General features: G+C 41.9%; 2 protein-coding genes across 3 annotated transcripts in view; both read left to right on the top strand.

The window, feature by feature from the left end:
• XPO1 (exportin 1) overlaps positions 1-6057 on the top strand; it is a 41062-nt gene extending 35005 nt beyond the window's left edge. Inside the window, exons 19-25 of the mRNA XM_054987590.1 lie at positions 844-950; positions 1064-1258; positions 2670-2838; positions 3386-3520; positions 3628-3787; positions 3872-3968; positions 5015-6057. Of these exons, the coding sequence (XP_054843565.1) occupies positions 844-950; positions 1064-1258; positions 2670-2838; positions 3386-3520; positions 3628-3787; positions 3872-3968; positions 5015-5161 (1010 nt within the window). The 3' untranslated portion in view covers positions 5162-6057. The remainder of the gene's footprint in view (positions 1-843; positions 951-1063; positions 1259-2669; positions 2839-3385; positions 3521-3627; positions 3788-3871; positions 3969-5014) is intronic.
• Positions 6058-24906: 18849 nt separating this feature from the next.
• USP34 (ubiquitin specific peptidase 34) overlaps positions 24907-25640 on the top strand; it is a 133325-nt gene continuing 132591 nt past the window's right edge. For both annotated transcript variants that reach the window (XM_054987582.1, XM_054987579.1), the window contains exon 1: positions 24907-25281. In XM_054987582.1, the coding sequence (XP_054843557.1) occupies positions 25239-25281 (43 nt within the window). In that variant the 5' untranslated portion in view covers positions 24907-25238. The remainder of the gene's footprint in view (positions 25282-25640) is intronic.

Here is a 25640-nt window from a genome sequence, read left to right as displayed (position 1 = left end):
CCCATCTTCACAATTTCTGCTCAGCATAGTTTACGTAAATAAAGACCAGTATAAGAATTAGAACAGATTCATGAAAGCTTGCTATACATGCCACTAAAGAAGAAGTGCCAGGAGTTTTGTACATCTTGTTTTTGCAGACGTTGCTTATTTGGGTAGACTTGTTTTTAATATATGAGGAGGATTTTATTCTTGTTGTACATCAATATTCTCTTATTTTAAAATTAGTTTAAAAACTGGCTGGATACCCAAACAAATCTAGCTTGCTAGTACATTTTTTTATTCTGCCCTTTGTCCAAAAAGCTCAGGATAGCACGTGTGATTCTTTGTTCCCCATTCATCATCAGGATAGGCTAAGAGTGACTGGTTGAAGCATACTTTAGGCAGGAGTGAAGATTTAAACCTGAATCTCCTGCATCCTAGCCTAGCATTCTCTCCATTACATCACATAGGCTCTAATGGATAACAAACACCACCAGATGATAACAGGCTATCTGAAATGGTCATTTTTCTAAATTGCCAAATGTCATTAGGAAGAGAGTTTCTGCACATCTTCCTGCCAGGAATAGAGCTTGGCTTCTTGGGGAGGATGTACATACCATCCTAATTGAGGGAAGAGAGGAAAAGAAGCTGATCTCAAAACCCTGGTTAATATTAACCATGGTTAAAGTCAGTGGTGATAGAAGAATTACCAGGATGAAGACTGAGAGTAGTGTGCATCAGAACTGCACAGTTCTTATGCCTGAAAGCAAAGATTAGTGACCATCTCGTATCGAAGCATGAGTTCTTGGTAATATTTAATTCTTCAAAGTATTTGTTCTTGATTGTGTTGTCAAACACTTTCAGGTGAAATGGTTACAAAGCAGCCGCTGATCAGAAGTATGAGAACAGTAAAAAGAGAAACTTTAAAATTAATTTCTGGCTGGGTGAGCAGATCCAGCGATCCTCAGATGGTAAGTGAACTTGTAAAATACAACATCCTCACTGGACTGCAAACTGATATATAAACTTGAATCTTACACTTGGACTTACATTAAAAATATTATTGCATATTTCTTTTTTTCAGGTAGCTGAAAACTTTGTTCCACCTTTGCTGGATGCAGTGCTTATTGATTACCAGAGGAATGTTCCAGCTGCCAGGGAGCCTGAAGTACTTAGTACGATGGCTATCATAGTAAACAAACTGGGGGGGCATATTACTGCTGAAATACCTCAGATATTTGATGCTGTCTTTGAATGCACATTAAATATGATCAATAAGGTAATACTGTAGAAGTAGTCGTTTCTCTAATCCCTTTAATGCTGAAGCTCTTCTGTAGATGCATTCAGTTTGTGCAAGCATTCTATTCAACTGTTTAATTAAGATACTAACATGGCATCCTCTCATAAACATAAGACAGGAAGAATTTCTAAGGATCTCAACAAAAGGCTGTTGTTGGAGGTATAGGTAACTCCCAGACACTGAGAGAAGCTTGTCATAGGAAAGAGGAATTGGTGGAAATGGCCTGTACAGTCTGGATCCAACCCAATATTACTTCTAAGGGACAGGCAAACTGACAAGGGGGGAACCAGACCCAGGAAACTACATTGAAAGATTCTGTTAACAGCATATCAGTAAGGTTCTCAACATGCATGTTGGATCATTATTTGAGGGGGGACTGGATGAGACGCCTCAGGTGGATCTTCTTGCTTCCTCCTTTTTTTTTCTCTCCCTAGTGAAAAGTGAGGTAGTTTTTTGAGTTCCAGTATCTTAAGATGGAACAAATCAATGCTCCGATACAGGCATAGCCAGCAGATCAGCTAAATTCATCCTGCCCCCATCCCCAGTCCCCTCTTCCTCTTTATTTCCAGGGTACTCAAGAAGGTATCCTGCCCTACTTAACTCTTTACTCTGTTTTTGTAGTGAAGACTTCTCAAATTTCAGATGGCTAAGTGGGAATTCCACTAAGCTAGAGCTTAGCTCTGGCTTCAGATCCAGTGGGGAAATTACGCAACAGACAGGATTGTTACCCTTTCATCTGAGTAGAAGGAATATATTATGTTCCAATCTAAGAAGGAATAGGCCCCAATAGATTCTTAGTTGCCCTTCTGTGAAAGGTACACTCACAGCAATGTGTGACTTTTGTATGGTACCTTTCTCTAAAAAAACCTCCTTGTCTGTATGAAGTTTCACATACAAGATCAAGCAGAGTGAAGATGTTCTGAGGCTGACCAGAGATCGTTCCCTCATATTACACACCCTCATGCATTGAGACTTAAGGGATATAACTGTAAAATGTGATTAAACATGATGCTCAAATGTTTAAAGGCTTTCTGTACTATGCTGCCAAGTATATAAAATAATGCTGTATTCTTGGAATCATTCTTGAGCCCTTTGATGTTGTTACGGCTAAACTATCTTAAGTATCATATACTCAGTGTTAATTTGCATGGCTAGTATTCTGATGATGCAACTATGCACCAAACCTTGATTTGCATAATATTGAAACTAGTTATCAATCAGAGACTATCACCTCTATCTTCATGACAGCTATGTAGCTGCTGTCTTGAAGACTAAATTCTTTGGTGTTAGGATTTGGGGATGGGAGGGAGAATATTGCCTGACAGAGCAGTGTATGTGTATGTGAAAATATACATGGAATATTGTTTTCTATTTTCTTATCTGCTGTTAGGACTTTGAAGAGTATCCTGAACACAGAACAAACTTTTTCTTACTACTACAAGCAGTAAACTCTCATTGCTTCCCAGCATTCCTGGCCATTCCACCTGCACAATTCAAGCTAGTACTGGACTCTATAATTTGGGCTTTCAAGCACACTATGAGAAATGTTGCAGATACAGGTGAATAAGCTTGCTTTGTTGTATAAACTTGCATGTTTGAACCAAGACAGTTTGTTGTGCTACATAATCTACTCTGACCAAAGTATACCGGCATGCAGATTGAAACTTGAACTACTTGTCTGTATCCTGTTTAGTTCTTGTGCTTTACCAGTTTCAAAACTTTTTTTAAAATTTTAAAACTTTTATTTAAAAGTTTCAAAACTTTGACTTACAAGTATTGCTTCCATCAAGGGTTTCTGAGAATTACTTGATTAGGATGCTGGAAAGTATAGGTTGGATTTTATGGTTCTGCTACTCAAACCAGATCTTCACCTTCCCCCAGCTGTCCAGGTGACCCTTAAAAGACATTGCCAGAGACATGGGACCCGCATGCCAGGAGGGGGAACTCCATGTTGGTTGTGGGCTGAAGTGAGGAGGGGAATCAAGCAGGATCATCTGATCTCATTCTTGCACCAATGAAATGTCCAGTGTGTCCAACTTTGTAACAATTATGCCAAAGCTAAAAATTTTAAGAGTCTCATCTGTGGTCTTTTGTGCCTTCTCCTAGGCCTTCAGATTCTTTATACTCTCTTACAAAATGTTGCACAAGAGGAAGCTGCTGCTCAGAGTTTTTATCAGACTTATTTCTGCGATATTCTTCAACACATTTTCTCTGTTGTAACAGACACATCTCACACTGCTGGTAAGAATTGCAGAGGGGAAGAGAGCTGTTGGGCCCTCCCTGCCTTTGCTACAGTCAAGATGGAGGTGTATGTTCAAGTTCTAAATACTGTTCTTGTATTCAACCAGGTTTGACGATGCATGCATCAATTCTTGCATACATGTTCAACTTAGTAGAAGAAGGAAAAATAAGTACTCCTCTAAACCCTGGAAATCCAGTAAACAACCAAATGTTTATTCAGGAGTATGTTGCTAATCTCCTTAAATCTGCATTTCCTCATCTGCAAGAGTAAGTGTGTTAATATCTGAGTTTTTAGTACAGTTTGCATAAATGCTGTTATATTAATTGGCTTTTCTGTGTGTTAAATCTTAGTGCACAGGTTAAGCTCTTTGTAACAGGACTCTTCAGTTTAAATCAGGATATTCCTGCTTTCAAGGAACACCTTAGGGACTTCCTGGTGCAGATAAAGGTATGTCTGGAATTTCCTTTTTCAGTCTTGTTCTGAAAACGTCTGGAAGACTGGAGTGTTGACCAAATAATGGTAGTTTGTTAAAATGTGTATGGTAGTCTCTACTCTCTCTTGTGTTCTGTTAATTAATATCACTTGGCAAATAGCTAGATTTGTATTTTCCAAAAGCAAAGATTCATTCTTTTTATACATTTACTATATTGGTAAATGCAGGCAGCATCTGTTGCACTATTTTAGTACTTAAATTTAAGTCTTCAACAAGAAATTTTGGTACTTAAAGGCTTCAACAAGAAAATGTACAACACAAAACAGGTTATACGGAGTCCTGTAGGAAGTGTACAATGTATCTTGAAAATTTGGATCAGTACTTCAGTTGAAGAAGCTACTTTACTATAACTCTTTTTATTTTTGTGCAGCATAATTGGTGTACGTGGCACTTTACCAAGTAACAATTAAAGAGACAGATTTTTGTCCACATCGAGAAAGCTTAAAAGCTAATATGATGAGGATATGACTACATGGAGTTCATTGGGTGACCTTGGGCTTACAGTATTCTTTCACTCTAACCTGCTTGAAAGGGTCATTAAAATAAATAAAATTGAGGAGGGGGAGCTATGTAAACCGTGTTAAGCTCCTTGGAATAAGGGTAGATGAAAAGGAGCTTGCAGTCTAAACTGAGATATGAAAAGACAATTGGCCCAAACTTAGTTTCAGTAGGTTTCATGGAATAGAAGAAAAATGCAGAAAGGTAGTAACATGTTCCAGTCATAAGGGGCAGTTGGGAGCTGGAAATTTGAGGATGGTAATGTTGAAAGGAGCTACAATCACTGGCAGAGTATAGTGTACTACCGTTCGGGGTTTGTGTGGGTGGGTGTGCAAACTGGGATGTTTGTCTAAAATGTGAAATAACTGTCTCAGAGAATTTAAACAACAGTGAGGATACTTTTCAATGTAGATTATTTAGACATTCTGTAAAAACTTTTTGATAAGATTTTGTAGGCGTCACTATCCATGGATTATAATGGCTTAAAATTTTATTTCTGTAGGAATTTGCTGGTGAAGATACATCTGACTTATTCCTGGAAGAAAGAGAAACAGCTCTTCGACAGGCTCAAGAGGAGAAACATAAACTTCAGATGTCTGTCCCTGGCATCCTTAATCCACATGAAATTCCTGAGGAAATGTGTGATTAAAAATAACCAGTTAGACTGTTTTCTTTCTGTACAGCTGCTTTGTTGTAGAAGGAAACAGGACTTGGATATTTGCTGACCAAAATGATGCCAATTTGTAAATTTAAGATGTCACCTAGTGGCCCTTTTTTCTTATGTGTTTTTGTATAAGAAATTTTCTGTGAAATATCCTTCCATTGTTTAAGCTTTTTTTGTTTTGGTCATCTTTATTTAGATTTGCATGAAGTTGAGAATTAAGGCATTTTAAAAATAAAACACTTCATGCCCATTTTGTGGCTAAGGGTAAAAGAGGCAAAACATATAACTTGTAAAGTCTATTGCAAAAATTATACATTTTTCCAGTTAGAACACAGATTTTTTAAAATTAGGGATCACTTTCTTTCTAGCCTGCCCTGCAGTCTAGAAGAAAAGGATAATGAGTAAATCCGTCAGATTAATTGTTGAGTAGAGGATGAGTGCTGCATCATCAGACAGGAGCAGCTCTGAGGCTGAGTGGCAAGGCTAGGCTTACTGGTATTTGCAAGTCATATGGCAAGTTTGCAGCAAGATCATGTGCATATCATCCCATTGTAAAGCAACTTGGAAAAAAGTTACGGGAACACAGTACAGTTAGTTATTTTTACACAGTTCTTTTTGTTTTTGTGTGTGTGCTGTCGCTTTGTCGACAACAGCTTTTTGTTTTCCTCAATGAGGAGTGTTGCTCATTTGTGAGCCTTCATTAACTCGAAGTGAAATGGTTAAAATATTTATCCTGTTAGAATAGGCTGCATCTTTTTAACAAGCTCATTAAAAGAACAACTCTGGCTTTTGAGATGACTTCTACTAATTTACATTGTTTACCATGCTGTAGTGCTTTAAGAACACTACTTAAAAAGCAAAATAAACTTGGTTTACATTTATTTTCCTTTCCTTGGCTTTATTCTTTCATTGGATTAAAATGCTCTGATCACCTTTAGAGTTCAAGTAGAATAGGTGAAGAAAAAAATCCCATAAAGATCTGCAACATACGCATCTGTAACCACTGCATGACATCAAGACAGTTGCTCATCAAAATGGTTCTTTAAACTTTAGGTTTTCAATATGTATCTTTAAAAGATGGCCAGCTCAGCATTGCCATCTTATATTTTTTCACCCAACTGTGTGTGGCACTTCTCAAATAGTATATAAAATGACCAAAAAAAAAAAAACCCACTTGGCAGTATCAATGTTACCTTTGCTTAACGTTTTTCCAGAATGTTCTGTATATCAAACTCCAGTCTGTTTATCTTGGTTTTCATGGGACAGTTGACTTGATGTTGCCTGCAGTCCCAGGACTGTGTCACCAATTTAAAAAGAAATCATTCCTATGACTTTGTTAAAGAAAATGAGGGTAGATGATTAGTGCTCATCTTTTATATAAAATTTGAATATCATAATTAGTTGTATTGTGCATTTGTTATCCATTTGGAATTGGAAGTGCTACAAGAAGCCTTCCTGTCTGTCCAGAATATTGTATCTAGATTTCTATACCTTCACACAACTTTTTGAATTAATAATAGCAGCTGTTATTAGCTAATGAAAGCTTTTGCCACAGCCTGATGAAACAAATCTTTGTAAAGGTGGGTGGCGGAGGCATGCTGGTTGCTAACCAGCTTAGCATATTGAGAATCAAAGTATGAAGATACTGTGGTTGATGTGAATAAGTGAAATGCATATAAATACTGGCCGTTGTATAACATGAGCAGCTTTTGTACATTGGCTGGTCAAGGATGTGAAAATTTTGCATATAGTGAATATGCAGAGTTTTCTAAGTGGACAATATGCAGAATGACCAGGTAAATGTGTGTAGTGCCTTGCAAATTCATATGTCTTGTGGTATCTAGTATATATTCTCAAGCTCTCACAAACTACAGCCAATGTAAAACCCACTTCAAAGTCCATAGTACTAAAATTGTTATTACATAGTGTATTCCAAAATAGAAATTATTCTGGACAAAACCTGTTAATATATTCCCGGTCTGTGGTGTCTTAACTCCAGTTGTCTTCTGAAATATCAGGATGAACAACATGAGAATTTTAAAAAGTAAGGTGGTCCCCTGTGCAAGCACCGAGTCATTACCGTCCCATGGGGGGACGTTGCATCACAATGTTTTCTTGGCAGACTTTTTACAGGGGGGTTTGCCATTGCCTTCCCCAGTCATCTACTGGAGAATTAAATAAGAATTTAATGTAGTCAAAATAGCTTTTCTGCTTGCTCCTGTATATTTTGTCATTTAGAACCCTGCCCTGATTCCTTTGTTCTATTACCTAGATAGCAATTTACAAGCATGAAATCTCCAGGGATGTTCTTGGTAGGTGATGACATATGACATCAATGAGTGTGCAAGGGAATGAGCCTTTAAGTCCATGTTGGCGTGGTTGGATCGGTGGACACTGTGGCTTCACAAATAAAGCATCTGGTCCATATGCAGAAAGTCCTATGTTCAGTCTCTGGCATCTCCAGTTAAAGGGGTCAGGTAGCAGCTGATGTGAAAGACTTCTGCTTCAGAGCCTGGAGAAACTCTTGTCTGCCTGTAGACTACAGCTCTTGATAGACCAATGGTCTGAATCAGTATAAGGCAGCTTCATGAGAGACTGGGCTAAATACACAAGATCCTCAATTCCATTATGTAGTCTCTGATAGTAAAGCTAGGAAAGTCCTTGGCCTGAGATTTTGAGTCAGTGAACTGGATGAACCAGACAATAAGGTAGTTTCATATGTTCGTGTACCAAGCTGATTGAATTGCCTCTTCTAAGTTAAATTATATGGGCTATTTAACTTGCTGTATGGTAAGTAAATGTTCAGATCCTTAATGCGTAAAGGAGATAGCTTTAATTTAAGCTGAATGAGATACATTAATAGTTGTCTTTGCTTTAATCCAGAAATGATCGAAAACAGATCAAGATGGATAGCAGTAGAAAGAAACAAAAGTCCATTAGCACCTATAAGACTTAACAAAATTTGTAGTAGGGTTCGAGCTTTCATGAGGCACAGCTCACTTCAGATCTGAAGAAGTGAGCTGTGACTCATGAAAGCTTATATCCCACCTCAAATTTTGTTTGTCTTATAGGTGCTACTGGACACTTGCTCTTCCTACTGATTGAAAACAGCATGCTTAACATTTGGGGACCATAGACCAATTTTATGCTTTTAAAAAAACTGTTCAAATTTTGTTAATTTAGTGAAACAATAGGTCTATTTGCAAATACATGAAAGGTATTGTGCATACTGATTTCCAGTGAAAAGGTAACACTGTTCATTACTTCCAATGCATTCAACACTTAACAAATTGCACTCTGGGCAATTGTGTCCAGAACAACTTTTTAGTGGGCTGATACTATGGATTGACACACATAATAGATATCCTGAAGTTAAGCAGCTCTAACTGGTTGGAGTCTTGAGGGGGAACCTCTTGAGTTTCATGATGGTTTCATGATGAAGTGTAATTTTTCAAAGATGCTTTCAAGAACTCCCAAAGTTCCCTGGGTCAAGTGAGCCATCACAAAGGGCTTCCTGCCTCCAAGTTCAGTCCACCAGTTCTACCAGTTCTACTAAGTTCTATCCAGAATTTGAAGAATGAAGCTCCAAGCCTAGACCCTGGATGTCAGATGTGCAGAGGGCCAAACTGGCCTAGACCCTAGTTTCAGATTAAAGCCACAAACCAATGAAATACCACATAAATGTAAAACATATCAATATGGTGAAAACAATTTTAGAGTGCAGAAAGAAAATGTAAAGAAATAAAGAGCTAAATCTAGTTCCTAATCATACCTGACAGACTTGGTCAGTCTAACATAGCTTTCAGCCTCAAAGTTTCCAGGTTTCAAGACATAGTCCAGATGGCCAAGGATAGGGTCCAGGCTCGGCCCCAATATCAGTGAGAATTTTTATCCCATATTGTCTAGCAACATGGGGTGATCTTGTTGGCAAATCAGCTTGGTGATGACACGCTGCGACTCACGGCCAAAGAGCATTGCCCCAGCATCTCCTGTTAACTGAAACAGTTCACATAAGCTAATTGGATGAAATTAGATGGTGGTTGTGGATTTTCCGGGCTGTATAGCCATGGTCTTGGAGTTGTAGTTCCTGACGTTTTGCCAGCAGCTGTGGCTGGCATCTTCAGAGGTGTAGCACCAAAAGACAGAGATCTCTCAGTGTCACAGACTGTGACACAGATCTCTGTCTTTTGGTGCTACACCTCTGAAGATGCCAGCCACAGCTGCTGGCGAAACGTCAGGAACTACAACTCCAAGACCATGGCTATACAGCCCGGAAAATCCACAACCACCATCGTTCTCTGGCCGTGAAAGCCTTCGACAATAAATCAGATGAAATTAGGGTTGCCAGCTTCAAGTTGGGAAATTCCTGGACAGCTGGAGGCTGAAACCTGGAGAAAGTGGGTTTTGGGGAGGGACCTTGACATTGTATAATTCCATAGAGCCCACCCCCCAAAGTAGCCATTTTCTCCAGGTAAACTGATCTCTGTGGCCTAGAGACCAGTTGTAATTCCGGGAGATCTCCAGCCACTACCAGGAGGCTGGCAAACCTAGATGGAATGCTATGCCCTTGCTGAGATTTTTTTCTGGGAAAAGAGATGGTGGAACTCGGGACCGCACAATGACGTCACTTTGGGTCAGCTGGAGCAAGGGGGGAGTTTTTAAAAGTTTACATCGCCCTTGGCAAAAATGGTCACATGGCTGGTGGCCCTGCCCCCTGATCTCCAAACAAAGGGGAGTTTAGATTGCCCTCCGTGCCTCTCCAGCGGCAAGATCGGGGCAGGACCACCGGCCATGTGACCATTTCTAAGAGGTGCCAGAACTTCGTTCCACCACGTTCCTGCTGGAAAAAACCCTGCCCTTTATCCCTCTTGAGGTGGAGGACATCTTGAGACAGCTAGAAAGGAAACCTGTACCAGAAAAAGAAAGCGAAACAAATTTATGCAGATAGTGAAGTTTTTTCCCCCTGTTGGTTCCATATATGCTCACACCCTTTTTTTCATCCAGGGAATAGGGCTAGCTCTCCCCAAGGTTCTCAATCTCTTTTTACCAGCACAGAGTAACTTTATTCAGTAGAAACAAAGAATACAAGGCCTAGCAGGCCTTCAACCAGCTCATGCAAACATGAGTAAACCCTGGACTGGATTGCAACTGCTCCAGTTTTTAGTATCCTGGGGCCAACATGAAACAGACTCCACAACATTACAATTGCCTATACGGAGAAAGAGTTCTCCCTGCAATTGTGTTCATCCTATCTCTGGAATCTTTCCTGTATGACACTATTTTTAACAAGAGACAGTTTGGTGTTGTGGCTGGAGTGTTGGGCTGGGATCTGGAGGATCCAAATTCTCATGCCATTCTCCCTGGAAGGCCAGCATGTGGCCTTGGGCCCATTGTGTTCTCTAGGCCTGGCCTGCCATATGGGTTTGTTGTGTGGATAGAATGGAAAGGTGTGAAATGTTGTATCCACCTTGGAGCCCCCATTGGGGCTGAAAGCTGGGGGTTAGACAAACACAACCATCTTCTACTCAGAAAGGGTGCCCCAGGGCAAGAAGTCCTTGATGCACAAACTTTCATTGAATTGGCTACTGGTAGGGCCTCTGCTGTAACCTTTAGCAAATGTATTCTTTGTTCCAGTGGTCATTATTATTGTTGCTGAGGTTCTACAGATTAAATAGCACTTCATCTCTATTTCATCCTCTGTAGACAGCAAATGCTATAAACTGTTAGTCTATGTGAGAACCAGAATTCTCTGTTGCAATTTTTCCTTTAAGCTACTGATCAAAAGGTCATTATGACCTCTCTGCCATTCCCTTGAAGGGAGCATGAAATATGTTTAACCCTATCCTAGGGCATAAAGGGTATGGGCTGAAGTGCTAGGAATTCAGGCCATTGATCATCTCTAATAGTAGACTGCATCCTTGTAGGAAAAGATAAAAACCCAGTGGTTCCTTAAGAACTAACATTTATTTGCTATGTGTTTTTGGGAGTTCAGTTTACTTTTTCAGATATCTGTGTGTTTCATAGTGACTGTTGCTTTGACTTCACAGAGACTGAATTCTTCAGTCCAAATAAACAGCACTCTTGTTACAGGTAAGCGCATTCCTCCTTTCTCATGCCTCCACCCCCCCAGGACAAGGGGAAAAGGAGTGTACACCATATTCTTCACAGTGACAAAAAGAACTGAGATTGGAGGGCGATACTAGACTTAAAATATTCAACAAGTTCATCAAACTGAGGCATCTCAGACTGGAGACGACGAGATCCATCACAGAATCCCTACTAATGAAGGGCCCATAGCTCAGTGGCAGACCACCTTCCTTGCATGCAGAAGGTCCCAGGATCAGCCTCTGGCATCTATTGTTCATGGGTCTCAGGGCCGACCTACACCAAAGTACCTTACTGTACTAGATCTAATGGAAGCGTATCTCCACATTCCAATCTTGTCTGGGCACGGAAGACTCCTCCATTTCTGTGCAAGGGGGCTCCATCTACAGTTCAGAGTACTTCCATTTGGCCTCTCGATGGCATCAAGGGCCTTCACAAAGAATTTGATCAACCCAATGTAAAGCTAAGGGAGAATTATGTCTACTATCAGTTGACCAAATACTTTTCATCCCAAGGAAGAAACGTGGCATACTCTGGACATAAGACTTATTCTAAAAGCATTTATTTATAAAACAGAGTGAATCTGGAAAACTGCTTCCTTGCTTATCTCTATATCCTCACTGAATAAAGGAATGAGGTTACTGCCATTAGCAGTAACCTCCAGGCATGCATTAAAGCACACAAAATTCAAAAACTAGACATACCAGCTAGCATTACTGCATGTGCCTGGATGATGTACCTGGATTAGTGCTCACTCAATACGAAGTGCTGCAACTAGCACAGCATTTGCCAGACATGCTACAGTTCAGAGATTTGCCAGGCAGCTACTTGGTTGTCTGTATCTACCTTTGTTAAACGCTATAAGCTGAACACTTACGACTCAGCTGGTGCAGCATTTGGCAGAAGAGTATTACAACATATCTTATGACCAGATGACAATGAGCCACCCAGAAAATAGGAACATTGTTCTGGGAGGTCCCATCAAGATGTCCTCCACCTCAGAGGGAGAATGGACCATTGCATACTCGCCGTGAAGGGTCCGTCTCCTCTGAGGAAAGGAGGACATCTTGCCTCTCCCAAGTCATTGTCTTTTCACTCTCTTCTGCCTGACAAATTTACCTCTTGTCCTGTTGTTTCCCCTTAACATGTTTGTTATTCACCTTTCTCCTTGTTATTCAATTCTAGAGTGTTGTATTCATAATTATGACACTATAACTGCTTTCGGAGTTGCCAATACTGAAAAACGGGTGACTCCCTCTAGGAAGACAGGAAGTAGAAAACTTGTTTCTGCCTCCCTGAATGGAGGGTGGGAATCACCCATCAAGATGTCCTCTTTTCCTCAGAGGAGGATGACCCTTCACGGTGAGTATCCAATGGTCCATTCCCATCCTCCCACTGTAATGGTTTCAGACTTGCACATGGTACAGAAACAAGCCTGGAGAAATCTCTGGAAATTAGCTCACTCAGAATTAACAAGCATACCCATAATACGTTTTGACTTGTGGTGTCAAGCAGGACCCACTCCAAAGCAAGCCTGTTTCTTTACAAGTGCCATTTTTAGCCATTTAAAATGTTTGTATCCTGCCTTTCCACTCAGTTACGGCTGTGAAGCTTCCTCTTTTCATTTTACCACAAACGAATATCCACAGTACCCTTACAGAATGGATTCTCAAAAGCCCTAATTTTGGATGCATGGAGAAATATCCAAGACTGAAAAATGAATCATAAGAGGTCTGTATTGGTCTGACTAGCTTGTGCTGTCTTTGTAAAAGAATGTGATACAATAGTTTCTGATCCATTCTTGAATCATCAGCTGCTGGGGGATAAATGGAGAAGGCCATAAATTAGTAGTAGAGCACATACACTAGGTGCAGAAGATCCCATATTACATCCCCAGTTAACAAGATATTTGGTGGTAGAACAGGAGATCATTTGCCTTAGATCGTGGAGAGCTGCTGCTAATTGAGCAAATTGGATGTAATACCAGAGAGCTCTGATCAGTATCTTGTAATTCTTCCCACAAAGATCAAATACCTTTTTGAGACAATTGGGAGGAGGCAGTGTTGTTGGGACAGATTCTGACCAATCTGTTTGCCACCCTCTGTGGCTGCTTTGAAGACTTAAGTAACAGTGCCCTGTTTAATAATAACAACTGCACTTATATGCCTCTCTTCTAAACAAATTAGTGCCCCACTCAGTGTTGATCAAAGTCAGTGTTGTTATCCTCACAATACAGTTGGGGAGCTGGAGCTGAGAGTGGCTTACCCAAAGCCACCTGCTGAACTCATGTCAGTACAGCACAGTGCTGATTTGCAATCCAACAACTTAACCACTAGGCTATAGGAGCCCCAATCTTGCTGAAACTGGGTACTATGGAATTTTGAGAGGGTCACTGGTATTCAAAATAGTAGCCATGCTTGGGGTGGGGTGGGGGGTTAAGAATATTGGGAAGTGCTAAGGCCATCATTCTTCTATGATGAATCCAGATATTTCTGAATGGACATACTCCCAGCAAGTCTGAAAATGATGACTCCAGGCTATTTCTGCTCCAGGGAGGCCAGAGGAAAGCCAGGATTGGCTCTTTGTGTGGGAAGAAGCATGTAGGTACCACCATTTATATACAGAATCTTGCACACACACCAAGTGATTAGTAGCCTTCTCACATTTAGGCATCCTTATGCACTAAAGTATTCCTCAATTTAGTCAAACTTGCTCCCAGAAAAGTGTGAATCAGATTCTTCTGGTCATTAACTTGAATTAGCATGGAAGATTAAAACTTCATTTTTTAATTGGCTTTCCAATAACCCTGCTGCTGTGGTCTATAATGGTTTGGTACACATCACAAGATATGGATAAGAATCCTTTCTCCAATCTGGAAGATTTTCCACTCTGAAAGAGGTAGGACTTTCCATAATGGATTCTTCCCAGTACCTGCAGACTAAATAGCCAGTCACACTATAAGAGTTAGTAACTTCGTGCCTGGCCCTAGGGAGGTTCGTCTTGCCTCAACCAGGGCCAGGTCTTTCTCGGTCCTGGCCCCAACCTGGTGGAACTCTGTGTCTGTGGCAACCTGGGCCCGGCTAGATTTGCTATCCGCCAGGCCTGCAAGACAGAGATGTTCTGCCAGGCATATGGAGGTTGAGGCGGGCGGGCCACCTAAGGTATTGTGTTGGCCTATCATGGGGGAGGGGGGAGGAGTAAATGCTCCCCCTCTGGTTCTGTAACTATCTGTAACTGGCCACCCCGCCCCATGGGTTATTAGGCTGAGGCAGTGGGGGAAAATGTGCATTTTATGTGTTATTTTTATATTGTTACAAAATGTTATTGTATTTATTGTACATGTTAAAATGTTGTGAGCCCACTTGCTGGGAAAGCGGAATAGAAATCAAATCAAATAAGGACTGACCAACAACAAAGTTCATATCTCCATTCCACTATTAATCTCATTTACAGGGCAAAGAACTAGCATACCTCACAGGATTGCTGTGAGAATGAGAATCATGAACAATGAGACAATAAGACGTATATAGGCTGACATAGACTCTCCAGGACATGGGAGGCTAGGAAGCGCTCTGCATCCATATTCATTTGACTCTCTTCCATACCATATTATAGTGTTATTTAGTATTGTATTCAGATTTTATACAAGTGGCTGCCAAGATTCGCTTGATGAAATTATTAAAAGGGTTGCTTTATGCTTATATCAGCTTTTGGGAAGCCAGAATTTGATCACTTTCCCTTGGAACATGATTCTCTGGGATCAAGGGTTGCTTGTCTCCCTGAAACAATTAAAGGTAATGGTATCAGCAATTAAGGAAGCATTTCCTTAATGCACTTGGACTGCGCTCTACACAGGAATTTCTACATGTCAAAAAGTATGGTCTGGTAGGTGTAGTGCACCTGAATTAGTAGATTTTTTCTTGTGCAGTAAAAAAAGTACAGGGGAAAAAATTCCTAAGAAGTTGATTTATGGATACTGCCAAAACTCACTGCTTCCAATAGCAAGGCCTATTTGCAGAGCGGCAAAACTTGGCCACCACCAGACAAGGTAAAAGTATTCTGAACCTAGTGTCAGGCCTGGTTAGGGGATTCTCTCAGACTCTCACTTCATCAGACTCAGCTGTATGAGCTTTATTAGAAGCTCCCTAGAAGCACACTGTACATAGTAGTTGCCTGGAATGCCAAAGCAAAGTTTTCCTAGAAAAGTTATACCTCCAGTCTCCTCCCCCCCCCCCCCCCAGTTCAGATGACAGTTGAAGTTGGCGCGGAGCTGCGAAGCACTAGAATCCTGGCAGAGATGCAAACTGAGTTTCTCAAGGTAGGTTCCCAGACGCTCAGTCTAGGGTTGCTAGGCCCCCTCAAGCTCCCAGCGGGGGGTCGGGGCCTGGCTTTTACCTTTTCAGTCCCTTTCCTAATAATCCCTTGTGTGGTTTGCCTTTTTCACTGCTGCAGACTGGGTTGATATTTTCATAGAGCTATCTACTATGACCCCAAGATCTCTTTCCCTTTCAGACTCATCAAATTCTTTAGTGGCTAATGTGATGGACTAGAATCTGGGCAATCCAGGTTGTGTGGTGGCCAGTTGCCTGGTATGTGCCGTTGGGCCTGGCCCCAACATGTCCTCCCTCAAAGGCCAAAACAGCCCTGGAAAGAGTTCTCCCCTCCCCTCCCCTTGCTTTTACTGACAAAAACTAAGGCTTCAACTGGCAGTACTGTTGTGGTTGCCCAGCAATGGCCATAGAGTGTATTCTTAAAGATACAGGAGCTGCTTTTATTATTTGAGGGGGGGGGGTTTAACCTTCAGGGTATTCTTTGAACTGGAGATGCTGGGGGATTGAACTTGGCATCTTCTGCGTGCCAAGCAGATGTTCTATCTCCGAGCCACAGCCCTCCTTAAACTGTGAGACAACACCAGGGCACCAGGTTGTTGATCTCTGCTCCGCTACACCATTACACAAGGAGTATATGTATGGTTCTTTCAGAGGGACCTGTGAACCAAAGACAACAGGAGGACTGATAGCAGAACTGCATGGCAATGTGGCAGTGACTGCTCTCAGGCTACTCTCACATCTGCGTTCCTGCTTCAGGCTCCATCATGGCACCTGTGTTTTTAAAACACTGTGAGTGCCAGCAACAAGCAAAGGCATGGTGGCTTCTTGTCTCTTCCCAGACTGAAGAAATTCCACTCGTTTTTGAATTTCTATTGGACTTTGCCACCTAGTGGCAGATCAGGAGAACATGATCTACTGTATCAATGGCTGCAGACAGACCCAGGAGGCACAGCAAAGAAACATTGATTCTGTCTACATTCAATCAGAGGTCATCAATCAGGTCTCATAGCCTGGCGTCATACCAAACTGAAAAGGGTCCAGAGCATGAGTTATCCAAGAAGACTGGGAGGTGGTTAACTACTGCTTTCTCCATTATTTTTCCCAGGAAAGGCAGATTAGAGACTTGGGTGATAATTGGACACATCATTCTTCTGTGGGGATTTATTTTTTAGTGGTGGATGGATAACTGCTTCAGAAGAACATGTGTCTGAAATCCTAAAATCTCCCGGAATTTTGGAATCCAGAGGGATCCATGAGTCTCCATGAACAGACCATTTTGACAGGCCTCCCGTTTTTGCAGGATGTTGGTGCCATATTCACCCTTGCCTTGAGTACACAGAGGTCAGTATGTAGTTTAGGCTGAATCTGCAGCCTTGAAACAAGACCTCTCCTCAAAGGATCAGTGCAAAAGATTTAAGTCCAAGGTGTGACCTCTTTCATACGTTGGACCTGTCATGATTTGGGAGGAACTCAGGGCAGCCAAAGAGGTTATAAAATCCTGGACTGGCCTTGATGAGGAGTGCTCAGTAGGAATGTTGAAGTCACCCAGAACAGAACATTCAAAAGCACCTCTGCCAACTCAAGAGGGCACGCAGTAGGGAGTTTGGCAGCCAGTAAACAGCCAGAATGCCCAATCTCTCCTTAGTCTCCAATGCAAGGAGCATACCATCAATGCCAGCTATAGTTTAATTGGGAGTCTGTAAAAGTTGAAAGACTCCCTTTCCAGTCACCTGTGCAGGGTTGGTAGAGGACTGCATTCTCTGTGGTGGCCCCCACCATATGGAATGGCCTTCCTGAAGAGAGCTCCCACTCACCTGGCTTTCTGCAAACTATGCAAAACCGAATTATTCAGGAGAGATTTTTTACACAGCTAATGGGTCTGCACTGTAAAGAAATTACTCAGAGAGCTGCTTTGGTACAGGAGCAGGAACTATATTGCTATATATACTATATTACTGAGTACTGTCTGTTGATGTAGGTATGATCCTACTGGGTAGTTTCTGCATGCTTTAATAGCATGTCAAATTGCTTGTGTTTTGTTTCAGCACTATTTCACATCTGTATTTCTATTTATGCTTGTTTTCAAATTTCTACAATTGAATGTCCCAAGTGTTGAACAGATTGACTTATACTGTGTAATCCACATTGAGTCTGTGAGAAAGGCAGACTATAAATAAATAAATATGGGTGGAGTTAATTGGGACAGACATTTTATTCCAGCCATGTCTTAGTTATAGAAGCTAGGTCAAGTTTCTCCTGCAACATCCTAGAGAGACAAGCAGTTTCATGCCTCATTGATCTGGTATTGCACAGTATTAGTGAAGAGGTTGGGGGAATAGGGACCCTTGCATTGTTACTTTTTGGGATGCTACAGAGGTTAGAATGGCAGTGGGCATCCTTTCTAAATACTGGCCCAATACGTTGTTGATAAACCCACCTTCAGACCTACTGCTCCTGTCTAAACTGAAATAGTGCATTCATCAAACATCCTGCCCCGTCATGATTGCTTTCAGCACTGTTAATAACCTCCCCCCACACACTCCTGCAGTCAACATGATGATGTCCACAGAGAAGCCATACAGCAGTCCAGGACTACAGTCATGATGTGCTGATATATGTATGACGTTTTGCTGGTATTTAAATCAACAATCAAATACATAGCTGTATCTCCTCATCCGGGCAATAACTTCAGGAGCTTTGAGAAGCCATTTTCTGCTCTCTCGACACATTGCTGAAATATTGCAACACCATAATTCTTTGCAAAGTGAGAAGCTTCATAAATTACATCTAAATTAACACCCCAAAATTTTGTATCCCCTCATTCTATCTTTTGAAAGAAAATAATGCCTACCTGCTCATTTCTCAAAAATCTAGCATTGTGCTTCCTTTCAAGTTAAGTCATCTGACTTTTAAGTGATGCTAAAACTTTACTTCAAGGAAGGTTTCATTAGTCACTATATGCTCTGTCAGTCCCCACTAGTGCTTACAGAATTTTACAAGGACCCATTACTACAATATGTAGGAGAGTCAGCACTATACAGTCTGGCTAATCTAAAGGAGGGGAGCATTTCATGCCTGTACACATAAAGCTTTGTTGTATTTATTATAAGCCCATCCCAATATGTTTACTTATTAATGCATTAAAACTGTAAAAGATTACAAATTAATCCTAATAACAAGCCCTATTGGGTATGTAAATATTCCAGAATATCTATATTGCAAAGGCTGTAGAATTTTGAAGGCTCCCAGAAAACCATGCATAGACCGCTTTGACTTGCAAGGGCCACAGGAAATGTAACACGTATATTGAAGGGTACTCCATAATCCTCTGGTTTGACAGCTTGTGCAAGTGAGCCAATGGAGATTTATTTACAAACTTAGCACCTATTTCTTTCAAGTGGCAGAAATAAACAAGACCAAGGGCAAACACAAATGTTACTGGCAGAAAAAAGTGAAGACTTTTAGCGACTACTGATGAAGGTTAAAGGACAAAACACCAAAGCAGGATTACAACTGAACATCAAGACAAAAGTAAGGACTACTGAGGAATTATATAACTTTAAAGTTAACAATGAGAAAATTGAAATTGTTCAAGATTTTCTATTCCTTGTCTCAATCATCAACCAAAAGAGAGACTGCAACCAAGAAATCAGAAGATTGAGACTTGAAAGAGGCTGTGAGGGAACTAGAAAAAAATCCTTAAAGATGTCTCTCTGGGGACCAAGATCAAGATAATCCAAAGTATGGTATTCCTCATTACTATTTATGGATGCAAAAGTTGGACAGTGAAGAAAGCTGACAAGAAAACTGATTCATTTTAAATGTAGTGCTGGAGAAGATTTTGTGTACCCCGTGAATGGTCAAAAAGACCAATAGGTGGATTCTAGATCAAATCAAGCCTGAATTCTCCCTTGAAGCTAAAATGACAAAACTGAGGCTATCATACTTTGGTCACATTATAAGATAAGACTCACTGGAAAAGGCGATAATGCTAGGGAAAGTGGAAGGCAATAGAAAAAGAGGAAGACCTAAAACGAGATGGCTTGGCTCAATAAAATTATCCACTCCGTTTGCAAGATCTGAGCAAGTCTGTTAATGATAGGACGTTTTGGAGGTCTTTCATTCATAGGGTCGTCAACTCGTCATAGGTCGTCGGAAACTTGACAGCACTTAAGACCATCTGGTTTTGTTTTAAATAATGCCCTCAGACTTCCACAATGAACCTTCCACTGGTCTCAGGACCTCTGCAACTGTTCCACCTTGCCAGCTCCTGAAGTCAGGCATGTGAGCAGAATGTGTTTCCTCATGCTGGTGACAGCTATTTTTTCTTGTGGCATCTGCTTGCTTGTGTCTAACTGGTTCCTTGGCTCATTTACCATGATGAGACTCTGATTTGCAGAGTTCAAAATTAGGGGTTGGCTCATACTAAACAATTCAGATTATTTGCCCCATGCAGTACGGTCAAGCTTGTATGCACTTGACCCCATGTCTCTCACTCTTGGAAGTTTCCAAGTGAGTTGAGTAATACAAGGTACGCTGTGGCTGGGACATTGTTTTTCAGCTGGACTTATTTTATAGTGCTTTTTTCTAATGTGTAGTGTGCCCAGATTGCTAGCATGCCCTGAATCTTGAACTACCTGTACACTACATGTATTTTGGCTGGCACAGTACTGTTTGATTGGGAACCAGATGTTCCAATCTTGTTGGTTATAACTTTACTTTCTTACAATATTTCTTAGTGAAGATACAGAGTCTGCATAGGAATGTCTGCTCTTAAATCCTAACTAATAAAGAGTTTAAGGTTAGACGCTCCTTGGAGGCAGGGACCTGTATTTTCTACAAAACTGTGCCACATCCAAAACTTCTGAAAGTCATTCAGGGACATGGAACCTAGCAGTTTCTCCATTCACTTTACCCTTTGTAGTCAGTACACATGTATTAAAATCTGATGTTCATTATTGTTTGCTCTGCAAAAAAATATTTTGTTTTTGGCATATCTTTAAGTGAGATCTGATAATGTACAGTCTGCAAACTGTTTTAAGTCACTGATTTATGTTAAGCAAGCCCTCTTCTCATCTTTTGTGATGTCAATACAGGCAGCTAAAGTATAGCTTCTAGTTACTGAATAGGTTAACAGTGAAGTCCTAAGAACTCTTTCTCAAGAGTAAGCCACATTGAATATACCTGAGCAGGATTCTAACTAAACCTGCTTAAGATGGCATTACCAGTATTTTCCACCAAGGGCTAGGACCAAAGGAATCCACAACCGATTCCGCATGCCCACAGAAGAAACTTGGTTTTCTCAAAGAGCAGTAGCATTCCCCCTTGCTCAATGCCACATAATAAGCTGCTTTTGCAAATGCAGGCATTTAAAAAAATAGCATGTAATATGGTATTCTCTCTGTATATAGTATTTTATAAAAGCAAACCCCCCGATTCCATTGGGTGTGCCTAAAATAGCTTTTTGGAACCCATTCTGTATGCAGAACTGATTATATATAATGAATGGCATGTCTTAGATGTAACAGTAAACCAATTTGTCTCATGAATATGAATGAATCTTGGAGAATCTCAGGCTTCCTCTTCCCCCCCTTTTTTCCTTGCACATGGTAATCCACTTCTGCTTTTGTGGCAACCCACACTATTTGTCATCATGTTTGAATCACAAACAATAGTTTGTGCTCTGCCACACACACCAAGGTTCAAACTATGGTTGAGTTTTGATTTCGAATCCCAGGGTGTGGTGAAAATCATACTCAGTGGCTTCAATGTAACAACGGTTGTGAAAGCAAAAATAATTCATTAGTTGACACGGAGCAAGGAGAGGGCACATGAACCTGAGGGTTCCTTAGACTTGTTCATGTAGGTGTTGCTGAAGTTTGCGTTTGTACCAATGCATACCTACACCCTATAGAACAACCATCTCTATGTTCCAACATTATCTTTAAAATAATCTAAGAACACTTTCCTAACTCTACCTCCTGTGTGCCAAGATTCATCCCAAATTAGATCTGTCTGATGCTTGTCTTGCTGCAGTCAAAGCTTGGATCCTTTCTGAAACTTATATGTAGGAATTAACATATATTATAGTGTGTGATGATCCCATATCTGGATTTTTACTGCATTCATATGGAACATAAACAGCAAAGTAACAAAATGTAAGATCTGTTACAGTATGATATATGAGAGCTGCTGAAGCACAGTGGTTAGGCTGCGAATTAGCACTCTACTGGTTCGAATCCCACTACTGCCATGAGCTCAGTAGGTGGGCTTGGGTAAGCCACTCCTCTTAGCCCCAGCTCTCCAGCGCTATTGTGCGGATAATAATAACACTAACTTGTTCACCACTCTGGGTGAGGCACTAATCTGTCTAGAAGAGTGGTATATAAGTGGGTATTATTTATCTATGTGCAGTAATACAAGCGGGATCTGGTAGCAGTCAGACCCCTCCTACTGCTGAGGGGCAGTTTATAGACATAAAATCATAAACACTCTTCGTTATATAGCGTATGTGCAAGACACTGCTTGGCCTGAAATGAAACAAAATGGATGCCAGCCTGGTAAGAGCCTAAGAAATATTTTAGAAGGAAGTCAGAGCAGCTGACTGACTAGACTCCGTCCATGCCCCGAAGAAACACAGTTTAAGACAATAGGTCTTCCAAAAACTCCTGACTAATCTCATCCACACCTAGCCTCACTTCTCACCCATTTACAGTGATTAAGCACCACCTAACACTAGTCACAAAACGAAACCTGGTAGCTTTTCTCTTCTGGTACACACAGGGTCATCAAGCAGTTGACACCTACAGTCCACCTCAGGTAGACTCATTAAGCCTCTCCCAATTCATTATCCACCTCCAGAAAACCCATCAAGTCATTGTTTTGGGGGCAGAGACATCAGCTTGCCCCAGGGAGCATTTTGCCCTATATCTGGAGTTCCTTACCACCAGTACATGTGCGTGTTATCTTTGAATCCATACATATACCCCCAAATCCACTTGGGCCTTCTCCTCTTCTCTCTGTGAAATGCTGGTCGTTTTGCTGCTGCCTTCACAGACCTGTCTTTGAGACTGGTAAATATAGCCTTCCCCAAAACTGCTTTCTCCCCTCTCCTCTCCGATTTCCTCTTAGTTGGCCTTGTATGTCTTCTGCATGTATAAGTTTGCTGCTTTATTTCTCTTTCAATAAAAAACCTTTTGGGTTGAACATCTGGCTGGTTTATTTCAAAAGTTCTCTTAAGGGAATAATCCCCATAAATATTGGTGGAGAATCCAAATTACCTTATCTTGCTTTGTCTCCTTTAAGTTAATTCCCCCAACAAATTAAGGAGTCCTGCTATTTGGGTAACAGATCAATGCTTTGATATGTTATAAAGCTGTTTCACATAGTCATACTGACTGTCATACTGAGAGCTGCTGTAGCATAATGGTTAAATGGCAGGACAACAAATCAGCACTCTGCTGGTTCAAATCCCACTACTGCCATGAACACCGTAGAGGGACTTGGGTAAGCCATTCATCTTGTCCCCAGCTGTATTGTGGGGCTAATAAAATGAGTTTGTTAACTTCTCTGAGAGGAGCAGTAACCTGTCTAGAAGAGCAGCATATAAGCACATTTGTTGTTATTATAGTGGTTAGAGTGTCTGGGGAGACTGGGTTCAAATCCCCACAGTTATTAAGCTTTGGGTCACACAGAGCCAACTCATACTTTACAAATACTTGGTTGAGTTCCATATCTTCCAAGCATGACTGGGAGCCTTGATTGGTCACCTGATTGGAACCACAGAGTATAAGGAGAAGATACTTAAGCCTTCATTTTCATTCTGTTTCCGCTGACCTAAAACAGCTCTGGGAAACTACTATTTACTTTGTTGGGTTGTGTAAGTTTCCTCAACAGACAAATAACACAGGAGGGAAATCTTAAGTACCCTCTCCCCTAGAACTGCCAACTCTGGTTTGGGAAATTCCTGGAGATTTGGGGCAGGGATGTCAGGGTTTAAGGAAGGAAAGGACCTCAGCAGGGTATAATGCCATATAGTCTACCCTCAAAAGTAGCCACTTGCTTCAGAGGAACTGATCTCTCTAGTCTGGAGATCAGTTGTAATTCCAGATTTCCAGGTTTCACTTTGAGGCTGGCAACCTTAATCTCCCCATGCACTGTGGTCCAGATCTAAATTGGCCTCACACCTGAGAGAAACAGAACTCTAGAACATGTAACCCAGTCCTACTTAATAGAATTATTGCGAGTATAAAATGGGGGGAGAGAAGAACTACATATATCCCGCCAAATTCTCAGACAACAGATGGGATAAAATGTGATAAATTATAAGTGATGGAAAGATGGGAGCTGGAAAAAAAAAAAGACTGAAGCAAAAACTTTACAAACTCGGGAAGAGGTGGGAGAAGTGCCAAAACAAAAAGGCTACCTACTCCAGCCCCATTCCCCACAGCAGCTAACCACGTCCCAGGACGACCTACAAGTAGAGCAGGGAGACCAACACCTCCGCCGCTCTGTTGTCCTCCTGCCACTACTATTCAGAAATACTTTACCTCTGAAGTAGAGCCTTCAGCTAGCCACCGACAACAGATCTCACCTCCCTGTATTTGACTAATTTCTTTTTTAAAAACACGAAGAAACTCATAAGCTAGGCAGACCAGGGGAACTTGGACAGTTGGAAAGCTAAAGCGAGAACAGGGTTGTCAGGTCGAGTCTAAAACAGAGCCGTCCTTTAAGAGTTGAATAAAAGGGTAAATCTGAAGCGACAGTAAACGAGTCACTGAGGGATTTGCCCTCTAGTTAAGACACCGTCACTTCGGCCAACGGCTGCAGATAGTATTCTGCTTCAATAAACCGGATCGGTTAACATAAAAAGCATTATGTAAATTTGCGCAACAAGCTTCAAAACAAAACGAGAGACTACAAAAAGTGCTCGACTCTTTTCCTCCCATGGTGGAAGAGCAGGGACTCCGAAGAGGGCCGTTCTGGGTGCGCGCCTCCCTTCTTTGAAGCCAGTCACATCGTAGCGAAGCGACATTTCCCGCCTTCCACAACACCGACCCGCCGCCATTTTGCCCTCCTCCCAACTCCCCACTCGCTTTCTGCGGCCCGCCCCGAGCCTAGATTTGAGGACTTAGCTCCTCCTTCGTCTCCCGCCGCTCAGCCCGGAAATACCCGAGCGAGCCCGAACGCGCGCGCGCGCGCGCCCTCTGTCTGCCTTCTTTGCCTCCTCCGCCTCCCCCCCCCGCCCAACCTCGTACAACCCCTCCTCCTTTCCCCTCAGCAAAATGGCGGCGCGTGGAGGCCTGAGGAGCCAGTGAGTGACTCGCCTTCTCCTCCTCCTCCCCTTCGTAGCTCTCAGTCGCCGCCAGGCTCATTTGCATCGGGCACTCACCCCCCACCCCCCGTCCTAGTCCCGTCTTTCTCCCTGCTTACTTTCACACCCCCTTCCCTTCGTACTCCTTTCTTCCTTCTCGGTTATCCTCTCCCCCCCCCATTTTCTCTGCCTCACTCAGTCACCTGCCCCTCCCCCCACCCGCCAGCCCATCAATCAATCAGTGGCGACCGAGAGCGGATCAATCAATGGTCGGGAGGAGGCGGCGGCGGCTGCTGCTGCTGTTTAATGAACAATGTGTGAGAGCTGCGCCGAGCTGCTGGAGGTGTTAAACGAGAGTAAGTCAAGGCCTCAGAAATACTCATAATTATTAAATGATCCTGTCTGTTTCCATCTCTCTCTCTCTCTCCCTCCGCCCATCATCTGCACAAACTGCCCCCGTGTTAAACCGGGAAGTGATGGGGGAGGGGTTGTTTGGCCTCGGGTCTGCTCCCATCCCCCCATCGCTCCTTTCGTGGGCCTCGTCGTGGGGTGCGCGCGGAGGGGGGTAGCATGCATGGAACAGGAAAGGTCGGTTTTGGAATTAAGTCTGCAATCTTGCGCTTGGTAAGCAAGCCCCTGTGCGAGTCGGTTGGGGCTTACTCCCGAGTAAACGCGCATAAGCTTGGGTTTGACAAGGTTCTTCCTTTCCTGCTAA

This window comes from Eublepharis macularius, chromosome 1 (genome assembly GCF_028583425.1).
Source record: "Eublepharis macularius isolate TG4126 chromosome 1, MPM_Emac_v1.0, whole genome shotgun sequence".
Lineage (NCBI taxonomy): Eukaryota > Metazoa > Chordata > Lepidosauria > Squamata > Eublepharidae > Eublepharis > Eublepharis macularius.
The sequence above is the reverse complement of the archived record's forward strand: the minus strand, read 5'-3'. Positions and strand labels throughout refer to the sequence as shown.